Raw genomic sequence first — 18,138 nt, forward strand, 5'->3', positions numbered from 1 at the left:
ATTAAAAAAAAATATGATTGCACTACTTGGTAAAGCATAACTAGCAACTTTTCATTTAAAAAAAGTACAAATCTTAAAAATTTCAAACAGTATACAGATGTATATATATAATACACTAACTAGTTATGTTAAATGCTACAAACAATATGATTCCAATGGAATGAAAAATTATAACATTAATAAGAACCATTTCCTATATATAATATATATTAGTTGTTTTCTCCCCCTCCCACCCGCCCCAATACAAACATGGAAAAAATGAGGTAACTGTAAATGTGCAAGTACCAAAGCAAAATATCTGCCTAACACAGAACACATGCCCCTGGCTCTGTTGGTGGGTGGGTAGTCTGGTGTTCAGGCGAGGGCCCCTAGAGGCCAAGGAGAGTAAGAACAGTAAACCACTATCCCACCACAGCAAAAAAAGAAAAATCATTGGTAAACAATAAATGGCGTCTACGGAGCAATCGATCACAAATCCTAAATAAATTTTAGCTGCTTATTGGAACACAGTTTTCCACCACACAAGCTGTGAGATTATTCAATAACTCTTAACAGAAAGACTACAAGACTCTATTCTCAATTGTCGTTAAAAATTACTTCATTACCTAGGCCTTAATGGGAGGTTCTTTTTAATTAATAGGGTAACTGGATATTGTCAATTAAATATTTACTCCAAAAAGAACAGTGCTAACATTAACATGAATTAAGGTAATCTATATGTGAACAATATATTTTTAAGATATTGATACACTGAGAGCAAGAGCCTGATAGGCAGGTAAAGTACTACACTGAAATAAGTATGACAACACTTTCTTTTTTTCCTTTTTTCTTTTTTTTTAAATCCCTTAAACTATATTGGTTTTCACTTACATTGTTTAGGGGTATTGGTATAACATGCTTTAAGAATACATGGGATCCATGACAAACTATTGCATTCACGCAAGTGAGTTTTCATACCTAAAAGCAGAACATCTAGCACCTTTTCACTATGGCTTTTGATAAACTACAGTAGTTTCAGAGCATGTAATTTTCAGTCGTCAGGGCAAGAACAGTAACACAATGTATGTAAGAATTTCTGGATTCAAGACCAGTCTTTTTTTTTTCTCTTCTTCTTTTCTATAAAATGAAATTAGCGCAATAAAATCTTGTAGTCATTCAGTTCTATTACAAATGTGTGCAGTACAATGCATGGCAGTTATCAGCTGAGCGTTAAGATCCAAACCCCCAGAACCCGAAGCCAACTAGAGCTAAAAATCAGTTGGGATCTGGTTGACAAGCATGCATATTGTGCACCATTAAATAGGTCCCGACCAGATTTTGAGAGATCCTCCACTATAACACTTGTTTTTCCTTTTTTTTCCTTCTTCTTCTTGTTTTTTTTTTTAAAGTCATGCAAAACACCTCTGAAATAGATCTGGGAGTGAATTAGGTAGGATAGTGTGCACTGTGGCACGTTTAGAAATGGGATCACAACCGCTATGTCTGAACATATGGTTTGAGTACAAGAACAAAAGTCAAACAGGTTTGAATAATACACTTGTAAATGAGTTGCAGTGTACATTGCCTCTTTTCAGTGAATATTATTAACATATTTACTGATCTTTTTTTCTTGCATGCCTGTCTTTAAATGATGTAATATCTACTATTTCAGACAAAACTGAATATTATAATTGATTACATTAAATTATTTATGGTCTGAGGAAAATGACCAAACTAAATTCAGATATACCCTTTTCATGGCATCCTTTCCATCTGAAATGGACTGTTCTCCTTTATTTTTATATACCGAGAGGCCCTGAGTGATTTTTTTTTTTTAAACTTACAATATATGCCAGCGAATAGATATGTACACATAGGTTAATTCTCAAAGCTGTGGGTTTAACTCATTAAATGGCTTTTTTTCTCTTGAAGGTGGCACACATCAACGACTCACATTCACGTAAGAAACAAAATTAAAAGGAAAAAAAAAAGGCAAGATCCCTTTACACATAAAAGCAAAGGTTACAACCGCCTGTTAGTGCTTAGTGGGGCAGTTAGGAGGCAAGAGAGAATTAAAAGCAAAAGTTCATATGTTGCTCTTTTCCCTCCCACCCCTAATAGATCCTGTTTTCTTTTTTTAGCATCAACGCAAGCAGGGAACTAGAAGTCAAACAGTGTTTCTACACTACTGAACACTCCAGCTCCGTGTCATTTGAAGCCCGCTCTGATCACTGTAGAGCTGGTGGAGTGTCATCAGTGACTTCTACAAGGTTTTGTCAACATTCTTCTGTCTTCAAACGTTTATCTAAAAGCATTCACACTGAAGCTATACATACAGTTGGCTCTTTTACAAACACCATTACCATGGCCTAAGACAATGACCTGACCGAGTTACCAGATTATAACACTTACACAAACATTGTTAGTGCTCTAACTGTTTTCTTCAATGCATTTTCTCTAGAACGTAAAACCAATAAATAAACCTTAAAAAAAGGAAATAAAACGGCATACTTTCAAAACAAGTGGAAATGACATAGTATTTTCAGGATTAGTAACAGGTTTGTGCTTGTCAAGGTCATAAAAAGGCAGATCTGAAATCTTCAACAGTAGGCTATATATGTATATAGGATTTGGCTCACAAACAATGAAATAAAAAGCCCAGTCTTCCTAAAAGGGGAAGAAAAATGTTCATTTAAAACTCGCCACTCACTGCACATATTGCTTTCTGCACAGGTCTCCAGAGCACTATGGCATCAGCATACCCCTCAGAAGAGTACTCCCATACTTTAAATACACAGCCATGGTGTATTCACATGCTAAGTCTTCTCTCATGGCGCTTTCTGAACAAGCAAGCAATTCATTTAGTATGCTTCTTTGTCTTTTCTATTTCTTTAAAATTTGATAATTTTGGTGGCAATGCTTGATTAAAATATTGCTAGTCTGAATCAACAGTTCATGCAAATCCTAGCATGCTGCCCTGTATCCAGTGGTTACACAATGCATTGGCTCTGTGAACAGGACAAACATACACGCACAATATGCACACACGCGTACACACTTTGCCAGAGGAACAATGCTGACGTGGAGGGTGGATGAAGCACTTGTGCAGTTATGCCGGATGACCTCGAAAAGACGCAGTCCATTAATCTACGACTGCTTTTTGTACAGATCCGTGTTCCAGAGTGGATTATCTGGGGTAGAGGATACCCCATGGTTGCAGTCCATAAACCTCAGGCTTAACAGAATCTGCACTGAACCACAGCAAGTCACACTTTCACAATAGCATCGGCAAAAAAACTAAAATAAAAACAAACAAACAAAAAAACAACCCTAAAAACAAATAATGGATAAAACCGTTAAAAGGATCAATACATTATTGCAGAACATACATTATTAACAAGTCACTTTGCCCAACACCTACACAAACATGCATCTATGATGGTTAGGTGTCGCCTCCAAACACAGATACCCATGTTGAAGTACTCCTATTATTTTTCTGCTAATTGCACACGGTGTCCAGCCATCATTATCCAGGCTTCCGACTCACCTCTTCCAAAGCAGGACCCCCACTTTTCACAAACGCCCCAACCAAATCCACCAAATTTAAAAGAAACCCTGTAAACAAAAGCAGCAAATAATGCATTGCAGGGAAAAATCTTTGGAATCTGCAACGAGGGGGCAGAGAAAGAACTGGCTGGCGATCCCAGATCTCTGGCTATAGGCTGCGATAGGCAGTGGGTTTCATGTGACTCGGGTGATGAAGCACAGCAGAGGTACAACAGGCTCCAGAAACAATCCTGGATTGCTTTTTATTTAGGAAGGGGCAGGAGTAGTGGGTTGGTAAGCAATAATTACTGGAGGACGCAGGGGCAGGTGTCCCCAGCTTTGGGGCAGACTCTGGTGTGTGCAGCTTTCCAGTTCAGCACTCAGAGACAGTTCTCACTCCACCTCCCGGTGTACGTCCGAGGCATCGGCTCGGCAAATAGGACAAGTGCGATTGGTCTGAAAGCCAAACAACACTCAGTGTAAAGACAAAGTCTTCTAAACAAAGTGCTAAAAATATACTTTTTAAAGGTTTAAGCAGACATCCGCTTACCTTTAACCACTTGTCCACACACTTGGCGTGGAATTCGTGGTTACACGGTAATACACGAAGTAGCTGCCTACACTCAAAGTCACTAAAGCACACAACACACCTGAAGGGATGGAGGGGACTGGTTAGTATCATTAAGCCAATCTACACTTACTGAATCCTACTGAAAAGTGAGAGATGATCTTACAGCGTTTGTTCAGATAGATGATTCTCTGAGTTGAATCTATAGGACGGAAGTTGCTCTATATCTGCTTTTGTGAGTCCTCGTGGTTTTGCTTCACCCAACCTCTCTGCCAGATTCAGTAATGCCTAAGAAGAGAGAGAGAGAGGGAAATTATGTTGATGTTTTTGGTGTTCCTTCTAGGTTTTTGATCCACATATAGAAATGAGAATTGTATTTTATAGGTGTTTTTCAGCACTTGTACATGAAGTCAGAATTCAAGAACAATGAGCGCTATGATGCATTTGTATTACTGCAACCCTTTGGTATGTAATGTCAATTCAGCGTGGAAACAAGTTTACATGTGACAAATGAGCGATTAACAAATTCACTAACTTCATAGTTCTCCATCTCCACATCATCCACATCCAGGTCTAAACTGATGGCTGGGCCCACTGCTGTTGGAGGCACAGGAAGCATTGACCTGAGCATGCAAACACACAGAGACAACAGGTGTAAGAAAGAACTGAACCCAAACACATAATTTCTCCTTGTCAAAAGGCAGCACATGCCGTGCAAATACTAGCACTGAGTGGCAGCTACATTGAACCTCCATTTATTTTTAGACAGCAGAGATTCAAAAGTCATTATCATCATCAATATCTGCATAAATTTAAAAAGGATATGAAACACTAAACATATTCCTGTTTGAGTGCAGCTAGCCAAACAATGTAGAGCCACTTACAGCTAAAGAGTAAGTGGGTGAACATGGACAGTATATCCTAAAACACATTGTTGCAGCCAGAGCCAGCTGACTTTTACTAATAGTGTCGCTAGTTTCCTCTGAGTTATCAAATCTGTCACTAGTTCGCTAATATAAACGAATGTAAGTCTATTAATCCACAACCAACCACATGACTTCACACTCCAAACTGACAGAAGATGGCGCTAAACATGTTTTTATAACTTTAAGTACTTGTTTCTGAAATCCAGCTTCACAGAGTTGCATCTATGTTAGTTTTTGAGAGCAGGGCTCCTTTATATGTGTAGCATTTCATGTCCCCTTTAACCCTGATGTAGCTGCAGTCAATCATCAAGCCCATGCACTAAAATCAGTGTAATCAGGCAGTTTTTATTGAAAAAAAGTATATGATTAAAACTGCTATATTTCATCAAGAGGTGTGCTTTTCCTGCAGATACTCACAGGAAGTAAGGGAGGAAGCCTGGGTAGTAAGATGGGGGAGGGGGAGGTGGGGGGAGAGGCTGCTGCAACCGGTATCTCTGTCCACTCATTCGCCGGGGCAGCATGTGTGGATATGGCTGCAGAAAGACACACAGTGTCAAACAATTCAGTGTTTAAAGTTGTACCTTTTCTTCCATTTTACCTTCAAATGACAGTAAATTCAGTATTAATATTTTACAGAAATTAATTTTCATGCTTTGAAGTTGATGTAAAGCAACATTTGAAACAGCTGGAACAGAATGTGACCAGCTACTTTTAAGCACAGTAATAATATTACATTTTCTATGTTAAATAAATAGGGAGCCAATTATTACAATTTGCAAGTAATGTGCCTAAAACTGCTGATTATTCAGAGAAATTGTTCTCATACCAGTCACAAACGTGAATCACATGAATTACTATACAGTGCAAAATGCTTGAGCTACACCCCATTTCTTTATATTTCACTAGGAAAATGGGAAATAGATGCAGTGATTTATTAAAATGCGCAAACATATGCTGAAAAAAAAAGTTTGTACAATTCTAACAGGCTTGAAAGTCAATATTTGTTTGTAGTTACAGTGCATATGGTGAGTTAATATCTGACAGTACTTTTCTCTGTTCATAATTCCATCAGTTAACAAGATTACCAACATCACAGGCTCAAATGCTGCTCCAAATGACAACAGGGCTTCCACTGTGTTCTACAGATTGATGTAGACACTGTACTGCTACTCTTCTGACCTCCGTGTACGTATTATACCAAATCTTTCAAATTTGGGTTCACTCCATAAGACCTGTTGCCACTGATTTTCAGTCCAGTTCTTGTGTAATTTGGCATACCTCTGTTTTTTCTCCCCATTTCGCTTCCTTAAGAATGGCTTCTTGACAGCCATCCTTCCACTGACACCATTTCTGATGACGCTTATGTAGATGGATCAACTGAAGGGCCAGATGCGTCTCTCAAGTGTCTGTTCTTTGCTTTTCCCTATTTCTTAAGGACACAACTTATCCTGTTCATCTGCTGCAGATAGTTTTTTAGGCATGACACTTTTTTTGTCCTCCAATTGCCCTTAATTTTTAAGGACACACTGGACAACATGTCAAGAAATGCCAAATGTTCAACTAATAGCTCTTTGCATCTTGTTGGCACAAGTGCTATTTTATGCCTGTCAAACTGTGTTTTCATTCTGCGACAAGCTGCTAGTAACAAAATAGCTAAAGATAAAATTTTAAATTGGTTCTTTGCCAAGTTTTCTATTATGTGTATTGAGTTAGGTATTTTCCTTATGCTTTAATGTTTCATAGGTCAAAAAAAAAAAAAAAAAACTCATCTGAAAATAGTCAGGTACAAGGAATGGACTGAAAACGAGTGAAAAAGGAGCAGCTTTGAAAGACCTACAGAAAATACAATTTACAAATTTGTGCAAAAATGTGTTCAGTATTTCAAAAACTCAAAAAGGATTGTTTCAGTTCAGACTCTTACTTTGTAAATATGAACACAATGTGTCTGTTATTTCATATTTACATGAACACATTGTAACCAATATAAGTATTACTACGGTACTTTAGATTTCTAACTTCAATTTCACACCTCAAAAATCTTAATCTTCTGTAAAGCTTCTGGCATACTTAAATGCATCAGTGTGTATGCGCCTACTCAGATTAGAGCACACTGGCGTGTGAATTTGAGACGCTTTCCATGCTCTCTGCTCAACCCAAAACCACCAGGGCATGTCAAAAACTAGGAGATCATTCAGTGGATTCATATTTTCAAAGTGGGAAAAAAGTTTTTCTAAACAGACAAGTTAGTTCTAACTCAATTGGAATACACGCATTTACCAACTACTGACTTTATCTTGACTTATAAATATAAATATAGCTGGTAAAGGCAAAAAGTACATAACGTTCAATCAAGACAATGTAACTGTAACATTGGAAGGACTCATCCAACTTTTTGCAGCAGTAAAGCTAACATTAATGTTAGTTCCCTAAAAAATAGAGCTCCAGTTGTTAATCTGTTTAACTGTGCGAGTCACAGGCTGTCTTACCACTCCAAAGGGAAGCTCCTGATGCAGAGGCTCTTGAGGAAGATACTGAAGGGGCAAAGAAGGAGGCAGCGCTGGTGGGTGATGAGAGGGAGGGTAGGAGAAGGTGCCTAATGGGTGCTGGTCCCCTCTTAGGTCAACTTCATTGTCTACCCTCTGTAGAGGCTGCCAGGAGACAGAAAAGGTCAGCATCGGGTTAAGCATGCAGACTGACCAACAAGCGACAATATTCTCTCTTTTTCTAGATTTTTATTATAGAACAAAAATATACAGTGCAGTACTCACCATGCGTGGGTGCTGAGGCTGTAAAGGGACAAACTGGCTCAAAGGAGTAAGGTGCGGTGGCTGGTGGGGTGGTACAGATGGGGTTGGGTGCAATACAAAATGTTCGCTGGAGATCAGGGGTGGGAAGGCTTGATAAGACACCGGTATATGCTGCATGGTACATGCCTGTATGAGCTGAGGAGAGAAAACACCACAAGAACAAACATTTAAGTCAATTTAGAATCAAACCCAGTATTTTGAATAAGCCTCCACTTAACCAAAGCAAATTTGCTCCTTATATTCACAATAATGCAGCTATAATGAAAGCGTGTAGTGAATAGAAGCAATGTGCTGCATAAAGCCACACCACTGACATTACTAACACAACACCAGTCTGCTTAATAACAGTTAAAAAACAACAACAAAAAAAAAAAAATTAAATATGCCAAAAATCTTATTTCACACTGCCTGACTCATTTTTATGCTAACATGAACACTAATTTACAAATCCAAGAAGCTTGTTTGCTAATCATGAACAGTGACAGATTGCATGGCTGTTATGGCGTGCTACATGGATGCCACTGACATTTGGGCTCTTCCTTTTCAAACTCACAGGAGGAGGAAGGCAGCAGAGCAGAGAGAGCTGTCCGCTGAACATTACCGAGCATGCTGGGAGCTGCTGAGTGTTGCACCCTGGAAGGGGCTGCCCGGTGTGCATGGGAAATCCGTGGGTCGTCACCGTCGTAACAGTGTATGATATAGGAACCGATCCCTGGTGCATCTTTTAAGGGAACAAAGTAAGGGGGCAAGATGAGGCAAAACAAGAAAAAAAAACAGATGTCTGTCTGTTAAAAAACATTTATTACATATTAACCCACAAGAGACTTAAAATAATATATTACTGTGAATACATCCAGTTAGATAGCACAGCTTAACACATTTAACAAATGGTAGAAACAAGTTACTCTCACTGTTACCTGGTCATGTAGATCCACCATGATGGGGCTCTGCTGGGGCAGGTGAGCAGCAGGGTGAAGCATGCGTGGTGCTGTGCTGGTGTGGCTGTACTGTCTGGACTCATCTAAAGGAACCTGTTGGTGGTGTTGGGAGAAAAGCAGATGATGGAAGTTCTCATCCTGGACCGGCGAAGTGTGCAGTACAGGTCTGTCTCGTCTCCCCCACTGGCGTCTTATTGGTGGGCTATATGTCCATATAGGGAAAAAACAAAACAACAACAAGTGATTGCTACAAACACTGAGTACATTGTATGAAGGTATATGGTCTGAAATTGTTCTAGAAACCATTTGACATGCTTGATGCAAAACTATACTTCAAAAATAACTCAAAACAACAATCCTGGATGGAAAGACAGGGCTGAGAGTTTACCTTCTCCTGAGGTGCACTGGGGCGTTGCAGGGCTCTCCAAGGAACCTCCTCGGGTTTAAGGGGGCTGTTGGTGGCAGCCTATTTACTGCTATTTCCCATGGTCGCATTGGTGACGTCGTGCAGACGAGTCACGCTCTGGGAAAGGAAATCGTACAGTGGAGGCACTTGTATGTTGCCTCTGATTGTCTTAACCCTGCAAAGAAAAAAAAACACCAACAACAAAAATGCCAACTGTCACGTTAATAATCATGATTATGCTGCAGTGCTTATTGCTGTGTCTATTAACTGAGCATGCACCAATGATAAGTGAAGTTTATGGGTAGAAAATAAAACGAATATTAACCTTTTTAAAAGGACCCTCTATGTAAGATTCACAAAGATTTCCAGGATCTTAACCCAAATTGGATCAAAAAAGAAGGCTGATAACAGGATCACTGACACTATCTGCACACTGTTTTGGTTAGATTAAATATGAAACAAGAGCATTTTTATGAACTAACCTGTAAATTTCATAATACAAGCAACATAACAAGATATGTGACTTAAGAAAGTGTCTGTAACTTCATGTTTTACTAAGGCACAAGAGGATTTAATTGCTCCTAGGCCCATATCTCACTGCTTTGTTTTAATGACCTCATTCAGGACTCAGAATTTATGAAAAAGGAGCTAAAGTATATTCACCGCAGCTCCCTTTATTTAAGTGCTAAATTTAAAGGGAAAGCCAACATAGCAGGGTGTTGGGCCACCACGTGCACCTTTGGTGACCATTCTACAAGTCCCTGAAACAAATAGATTAATGGAAAACCATTCCTCCAAAAGATTTTCCCTCATCTGGTGTTTTGATGATTTTAGTGAGAGAGCTGTGTAACACGCATTCACTGTGTCGAGATCTAGTGTTTGCAAAGGCCAAAGCTTATGAGTCATATCATTTTCATACTCAAACCATTCAGTGATCCTTGTGCCTATTGGATGTGGCCATTGTCAGGTTGGCAGCACAATAGAACAGTGCTTTTCCAGACTCAAAATGGGCCTTTGGTAGATAAGAAAGCCCACAACCCACAAAAAAGTATTTTACCCTCTTTTTGTCAAGAAAATTCATCTTTAATTTGCAAGGCCAGATAAACCTACACAACAGATTCCACCAGTTAATAGCAAATGTAACACACACAAACACAGTGTTGTGTGAGGAGGTGCAAAAGTAATCATCAATTTCACTGACAGTCATTCTTGATGCTAAATAAATCAGTATGTTGTCCTCACACACACACCAAATTATTTTTCCTCATTAATTTCCAACTTAATGACATCAATGTATGACTTTAAATTTGGATTGTTAGCCACTTTTTAAAAAAAATACCTAGAACTGTCCTATGCTTTCGCAGGCACTGCCATCTGACCAACAAGGTTTCATCCCAGGATAAAAGATATTATTCTGAACAACTTTATATTGATTTTCAGCAGCCCTACCTTCCAAGTGAACAAGCAGAGCCAAAGGGGAAAAAAAAAAATCATATCAGAATGCTCAGATCCCTTTCATTTAAAGTAAGGCTCAAGGTTCCTTTCCTTTTCCCCCTTCCCCTTTAATTTGCTACTGGGCTGTAAACTAAAACTGACAATTTCTATAACTCATTTATACATTATCGAATAAATATCACTTGAGCTAAAAAATAAATAAATAAAATCTGTATAAAATAGTAAATTCTAAACTACACCTCTTCTCTGAGGGGCCTCCTGTCTGTTTCACTTACTGTTGCCTACTCCGAGATATGAAAATGTAACAAACACATCATGTTGCTAGTTACAGGTGCCTAACTGGACTAACAGGAACTGGATAATTACATCCAGCGGTATTGCCACTAATAATGAATTGTTTAAAAAGCCAGGTCGATAATATACACTACTTTATTCCGACTTTACTGCATTGTCTGTATTATACGTGGACATGACTTGAGTTAAACTACAATAATGCAATATCAACAGCTAAGGAATGTGCAAGCGGTGGTGTAACTGATGCGATTACATTGTGGGTGCTGATAAACAGGGGTCGCTGCAGCGTGCATGAACAAAAACATGGAAAGCCATGTGCTCATAAGACAAAGCAACAACAAAAGATGTGGTAGGTAAGCGGGTAAGCTCGCTACTGTGCAGCTTGTGAGGCCACTGCACCACAACATAATTTCACAACGACATTAGGTAAAAGCCTTACACGCATTGCTGCAAGATGAGAAACAATGATATCGGGGCATCCGCCAGTTCCTTATAACCAGGGCAAATCAGATGTCCCCTGCTGAAGGAGAACAGCTAACTTTAGACGAGCTAGGCTAACGCTTTGTCCAATGATGCAGCTGCTGCAAATAACGTTTGTTAGCTAGCATGCTATTACAAGATTTGGATAGATATTATTACAACTGCACATCTAAATCCACATAACAATTCTACACCACAGACAGACACAAGTATTATTCAGCAATGAGTTTGGTCACAACACACTGCCCATATCTTACTTTTTTTTTTTTAGCTAGTCTGCTTGTTCGACGAGAAAGGGAGATGTCAGGTGTTTCAGCCTTCGAAATGTCGTGTCCCATCAAGTTATCCTTGCACGTAACTGCCTCTAAACGACCACCACCATCGGCAAAAAACAAAAAACAAAACCCAACGTTAACGGACTTTCAATCTTCTCTGTTCGACAGCTTTTTTGACACTGAGCCCGACGAAGCTGCTATTAGCTTGCTAAAGTTAGCCAGCTAGCACACGCTTTTAACAACTGCATAAGGAGTCCGTCTCTCCCCAGAAGCCGCTAAAATGGCCCGTCGGTTAACCGGAGCGTTTACCTGAGCAGGAAATACCGTTAATTGTGTAACAAAGACAACGTTAGCTACCATAAGACAGAAAACATTCCTTGGCGCGTGTATGTTCCTTGAAATGCATTGTTATGGCGAAACCACGCCTCCTTCGCCGAGCGGCCAATCAGCATTCAACAAACACAGACGGCAGACATCCTGACAGTCTTAGCTACAATGTATCAAAACAAGCAGCCGCGCTTCTTACTTGTAGCTTATAAACAAAACGCCGCCGGAGGGGTCGCAGGGAAAGTAGTGCAGATGACCGGAAACATTCAATTAAGTGTTACAATTAAGTGCAATTTTGAGGTTTTACACTATACTTTCAAAGATTTTTACATATAGATTGACTAAAAACTATGATGTATTCATTTCTATTTGTTAAGCTACCCACCAGTAAATACAGAAACCCCATCTCGACCTCCACAAGTTGCTCATTCAATAATGCATTCGCAATAATTCAGCAATATTCGGTACATGCATCGACCTGCTATTATTTGTCAATGCGTATTGCTGACTTTTATTCTTATTTTTATTTATTTATTTATCTTACTCAAGTAGTAAGAAACACTAATTTACATACGTCAGTTTTCCACTTTTCTCACTTTTCCTCACTTAAAAATGATTGAATATTTAGAATCAAATTACAATCAAACTTAGTCTACTAATTTTTTTGTTTGTTTTGTTTTTGTTTGTAGAGCACACTTTTTGAACTCAACAACAGCACTGTTGCACACAGTCTGTTTTGATTCTCATTGGAGGCCACCATGTCCTACTGTAGACTACCCAGCCGGTTATGTAATATTGCACTTGCATGATCAAGTCAGACATAATAAGGGATTTTATGTTTCTGTTGGCGACTGAATACAGCTGCAAAACATTTTACGTGATGCTGCACTTTAAGATTACCAAGCTTAAATGGGCTCACAGGCTACCTATTAGGCCCAATTTGTCCTGTAAGAATAGTAAATAATACAGGGCGTTTTGGGTGCTTCAAGGCACAGTACCGGAGCATTTCTGACATTTTGCATGCATTCGAAGGGTGCACCTATGCAAAGCTGACTGGAGAGTGCAGTGGCCGTATGCAGCATAGACTAAATGTAAACATTACAACATCGCACTCGGTAGCAGCAAAACAAGGAGGGGCTGGAGGTTGAGCAGGATGACAGCCCCAATAAGCCGTCTAACCATCTCCCGTTAAAAAAAAAGCAGCGCAAATCTTCAAATTTGAAAGCAATAAGAAGAGGAGATGTGTCGTTACCTGATTGTTAATATGCAACCATCTAGTTATGACTGATATTTCCCTTGTAATGTTCACATCTCGTTAGGCTAAGTGCGGCATCCTGTGGTCAGCTGTTCCCGTGTGGAACATTCCGTGGATTTCACCACTGCTATTAAAAAAAAAGGTGCTAAACATTACACTCTCACATTATCGGCAAGTTCTGTGTATATATTGTGCGCATTTGTGGCTTCTCAGCGGTCGAGACTGATTCCGTTGGAGCCACCTTTTCGTTTTGGAAGTGGCAGTCCAGCCCCGTGTCTGTTTTGACTTTCTGCAGTTCCCTGTTACACCCCCATTTTTGCGTATTTCAAGAGCAGAGAGCACACGGCGCGCTGCCATTTTTACCGTAATGGACAGAAAAAAGTGTGCCAGTCTGACTAGGAAGTTCATAGTTTCCCTACATAAAGTGTTTTATTTGCCTTCTGGGATTTGTGCGAAAAGGGGGGAAAGACATCTTCATCATCTTACTGAAAAAGGTTAATTAGTTACTTAAGATAACTAATTAACTCTATCCTTCAGTTTTTACATAACCTAAGACATCTTAGCCTGGGGCAAGCAAAATTGCCTAGAGAAGTAGTATGGAATAACTTTTTGTATATAATGTACAAAAAGTTGTTCATTATGTACAGCATTTTGCAAAAGTCTTGACTCACCCATCTTATATTTTCCTAGCAAAATGAAAATAGGTGAAGCGATTTATCGAAAGGTGCAAACACATGAAAATACAGGTTATAAGGCAAAAACAGAGTTTGTACAATTCTAACACTTTTGAGAGTCAGTATTTAGTTTGACCATCTTTACGCTTCAATGCAGCCTGAACTGTCTTAATAGTAATATCCTTTAGTAGTCGAATAGTAGTGGTTCACTGTGTGTTTTTCTATCCAGCTATGCTTTTAGCCACTAATCAGAAGGTCGGTGGTTCGATCCCAGGCTGCCTCCTGGCTGCATGCCAAATATCCTTGGGCAAGATACTAACCCCGTGTTTGCCTACTGGTGGTGGTCAGAGGGCTCGGTGGCGCCAGTGTCCGGCAGCCTCGCCTCTGTCAGTGCGCCCCAGGGCAGCTGTGGCTACAATGTAGCTTGCCATCGCCAGTGTGTGAATGGGTGAATGACTGAATGTAGTGTGAAGCGCTTTGGGGTCCTTAGGGACTAGAAAAGCGCTATACAAATGCAGGCCATTTACCATTTTAGTGCAGTGAGAGTGTGTTTGGGATCATTGCCATGCTGACAAATAAGGCTGCTCTCAATCTGACAATATTGAACCATGATCTGTGTTTTAAAAGTGGCTGTAGACACTCTCCTGATCTCCTTTGTACATATTAATGATGATTTGAATAAATAAAATACAAATTAGGATTCATCAGTCCATAAGACCTGTTAGCACCTATGTCTGTCCAGTTCTTGTGTAAGAAGGCATACATGAGCTTTTTTTCCCCTTGCTTCCCTCCCTTAACAATGGCTTCTTGACAGCCACCCTTCTACTGACAGTATTTCTGATGAGGCTTCAGTGAACAGTAGATTGATCAACAGAGGGTTCAAATCCATCTCTGAGGTTCTGTATCAGTTCTCTGCTGGATTTTCCCCCAATGTTTTAAAGAAATGACTTTCATGTCCTGCTGAAGTTAGGAGATGACCCGAAGCTAATAGGTCTTTGGGAATCTTCCAAATGCTTGTACCAACAAGGTGAAAACACCTATCTCCTGACCTCCTCTGTACACATTGTCTGCAATGCATAACAGACACCTATTTCTTCCCTAGTGCTACTGAACTAGGGAAGAAATATGTCTACACATGTAGGCACAACACTAGTTCATTCTTTGAGTTCTTTGACTATTTTATACTATAAATTGGCTTAACAAACAAACAAACAAAAACAAAATTATTGAAAATTGTCAAAAAGAAGTACTGGACTAAGTGAAAATCAGCCAATGCCCATGGAAATGTTTGAAAGACCTTAATAAACCTTTGGGAACTTATTGCTCAAGACCATTTTAAAAAACTATCAAAAACGTCTGGCTTCTGGGAAGGAAAATATAAATAAATGAAGGGTGGCTTGATGTAGGAACTAAATAGCATGAAATCAGATATATATATTTATATATATATATATATATATATATATATATAGTACTATGTTTTAAAGCATGTGCAGGGTTGTTATGAAAGCAGACATACATACATGATTCAGAACTGCCAAGTATTGCACAGGGATCAAAAGTTGTATTAATATTTACTCAATTTATGACTCCATCTGTGGAAAGAGGAACCCTTTCACTTTGTAACTATGAGCCACTAGAGGGACTATTTTACACTGAGCATGAGGCTTGTGTAGCCTGTTGTTCCCGTTTGGTTTGGCTGCCTCTGATCATGTTTTTGTGACTCAGAGCTCTTAATCAATGGTTTAAAAAGACAAAACAGGGGAGAAATCCCACCTATTAACCACAGAACAACACTGCTGGCTGACCTTGACGTCCAGTGCTCTGGCTATTTCTTTATCACAACAACCTGCCAACCTGGGCCGGACTTCCAGATAACTCATATGTCTTTTCCCAGTGTCTTTTTGAATTTGAATTTTTCATTCACATTTTTTCTTTCCCTCCCTATTGCATTAATTCCAGCAATTCTCACAGTATTCTCAGAGTCCCCCCAGACGATATATTCCCAGGACCTGAATGTAAAATTTGGTTGCACCAGATGTGAAAATATGTTGCAATTACAATAAAAATCCTTAAAAACACACACTCACATCTGTACCTATCTTGTTTTTTTGTTTGTACCCAAGTGTTTTTTGTCCAATACCCTGAAATCACAATTTGTCTTATTCCATTTTTAAAAAGTAAAGTTATTAAAAACATACACAATAAAATCAAATAAAACAAACTGTGGTACATTGATCTTGTTTCTTGAGGAAACGAGGAAACGAGAAGTCAGAAAAATGTGGGGGGAAAAATAGGACACCATTCATCCAACAAGGAAGGAATCAAATTAGGTGAGAAGAAAGGGCTGATTTGTCCAATTTTTATCAATACTCATATAATTTCCTAGAAACCTGTCACTGCAAATCGATTTTTTTGTTTCTTTTGGAATTCAGTCATTCTCTTGTCCATTTTGTTACACAATCATATGCCTTAAATCATGATCTAGTTTATCAACATTTATCTTCTCAGTATTGGACTGTGTGGGTTCAACAGTTTGCGTAACCCTGAGATCACTCTTTTTTCTTTAAAAAAAATTATGTTTCTGTTTACTGGAATTGCTAAGGAAGAGTTTTATTCTGTTACCGCCCATTCATATATTTCTATTGCTGCTCAGGGAGTGGCAGTGCTGTGTTAAATGCTGTAGGTCATAAACCAAAGTCGAACTGGATAAGAGTCTTGGAACAAATTCTTTGTCGCCAGTATCTTGTCTTAATCACTTTATGTCAGCCTGTGAATTATAATATTGCTCTATTTTTTTCTGCATATCATCGTTTGACTACACGTTTGCTTAAATGAAGAGTTCCACACATTTTTCTTCATCATAAAATAAATCTTCACATTTATATCTATTGAGAACAGCTCCTGGAGGACTGATTCTTTTTCAGCCTCTGCTGACTGTCCGCTGACTTCCTGTGACACTATCAAGAGGCTGACATTTATGTTTTCTGTAAAAAAATAAAAATGCAAAGTGTTTCTTTTCTACCAGATTTGGCTTAGCCACTCTTGTGGCATACAGGATAAACTTTGTGAACCTTTAAGCTACCACAAAACTAACACCATGTAATAATATGACGAAGACAATACCTGCTTAGCATTAGCATTTTTAGCATCACTATTGTCACTGGCATTATCATTTAGCTCAAAGCAAACCAAGTATTTGGAATAATTTTTCATCAATGTTTTTATAGTTACTGGTAAGCATCAGTAATTCAGTGGATCCAGTGGATTAATAGTAGACACAGACAGTGAGTTTAGGGACAGTACTAGCATGATAACATGCCAAATCAATATGGCGGCCGTGGTAAGCTTCTTGAAAAAAACATGCATTCAGGACTTGGTGGAAAGCTTTTCTCCTTTATATATCTTAAAAATTTCAGTTGCTGTTTATTTTAAAATGTTACTTTTCAAATGACTCTTGGAAAGCTGTAGCAAACTTCTTTTGTACTAATATGCAAATATATATATATTTTTTGCTTATTCAGTAAACCACTGAATAAAGTCAGTGTTACATTAGATATTACCACAAGTAAGATATATCTTTAGGCTGTGTGTTTCTTTTTCTTTAAATTTAATTTGTTTTTGACAGAAATAAATAAGAAACTTGTCTGATATATATAACATGTATATCAGGAATTTTCTTTTGAGCATTCTGCACATTTGTTCATGCTAGTGTTTTTCAAATGTATTTTTATTAATAGCCCCATTCTCAACACTTAATTTACTGGCATTTGTTTCAGTCACAGTGAAGATGTTGTTTTCAGTATATTGCCTCATTATGAATGAAGCCAGTGGATACAAGAGAGCATAATCCTTTGTGTGATACCCTTTAATGAGTAGAGTAGACTGGATGGGTTGTGGAGCTTCACTGGGAAGAGCTCATTAGGGCCTGGAACTGTAGTTTCTGGATAAGGGACTGAATCTCTGATTGGTTCTGAAGGCATGGGCATTAGTAAGCCCTGGGTTTCCAAACCTAAGCAATCAGAAGAGTATTGTTGCCATGACAGCAGCACCACTCATTTAGACAAAAGGGCATTTCAGATACTTGTGGGGTTCTCGTTTGGACACTTGTGGCCCAGTATGGCTCAGTGCCATTTGTTACTGGTGAGGAGCTTGTTTCTACGCTTAAACAGCTAGCGTGAAGTCATAGTTGAGACCAGCTTCAACTG

The 18,138-nt window shown here is 38.8% G+C and overlaps 1 protein-coding gene across 8 annotated transcripts; it reads right to left on the bottom strand.

The window, feature by feature from the left end:
• Positions 1–233: 233 nt before the first annotated feature.
• rnf44 (ring finger protein 44) lies at positions 234–13,496 on the bottom strand. 8 transcript variants are annotated; one of them, XM_085290227.1, is made up of 12 exons: positions 13,254–13,496; positions 11,657–11,763; positions 9,153–9,345; positions 8,744–8,966; positions 8,380–8,547; positions 7,788–7,961; positions 7,506–7,667; positions 5,437–5,552; positions 4,629–4,716; positions 4,260–4,381; positions 4,076–4,175; positions 234–3,981 (listed from the first exon to the last, which is right to left on the bottom strand). In XM_085290227.1, exons 3-12 carry the CDS (start codon positions 9,257–9,259, stop codon positions 3,919–3,921), a joined length of 1,323 nt encoding a protein of 440 aa, XP_085146353.1. In that variant the 5' UTR covers positions 9,260–9,345; positions 11,657–11,763; positions 13,254–13,496; the 3' UTR covers positions 234–3,918. The 8 variants fall into 8 exon arrangements, with proteins under 8 accessions (XP_085146353.1, XP_085146348.1, XP_085146355.1 ...); XM_085290222.1 differs by lacking the exon at positions 13,254–13,496 and adding an exon at positions 11,359–11,439 and having other exon boundaries at positions 11,657–12,275; XM_085290229.1 differs by lacking the exon at positions 13,254–13,496 and adding an exon at positions 12,032–12,273.
• Between the last annotated feature and the right edge of the window lie 4,642 nt (positions 13,497–18,138).

This window comes from Mchenga conophoros, linkage group LG2 (genome assembly GCF_057382185.1).
Source record: "Mchenga conophoros isolate Kocher_MC1m ecotype Shallow Benthic linkage group LG2, M_conophoros_male_GT1.1, whole genome shotgun sequence".
Classification (NCBI taxonomy): Eukaryota; Metazoa; Chordata; class Actinopteri; order Cichliformes; family Cichlidae; genus Mchenga; species Mchenga conophoros.

Coding starts and splice junctions, on each gene's coding strand:
- rnf44 (XM_085290239.1), bottom strand. CDS start 9,259: ATGCGACCATGGGAAATAGCAGTAAATAGGCTGCCACCAACAGCCCCC. Junction 7,962..8,379: donor TCTGCTGCCTTCCTCCTCCT/GTGAGTTTGAAA, acceptor TTCTCTCCTCAG/CTCATACAGGCATGTACCAT. Junction 4,717..5,436: donor GGCTTCCTCCCTTACTTCCT/GTGAGTATCTGC, acceptor TTGCATGCTCAG/GTCAATGCTTCCTGTGCCTC.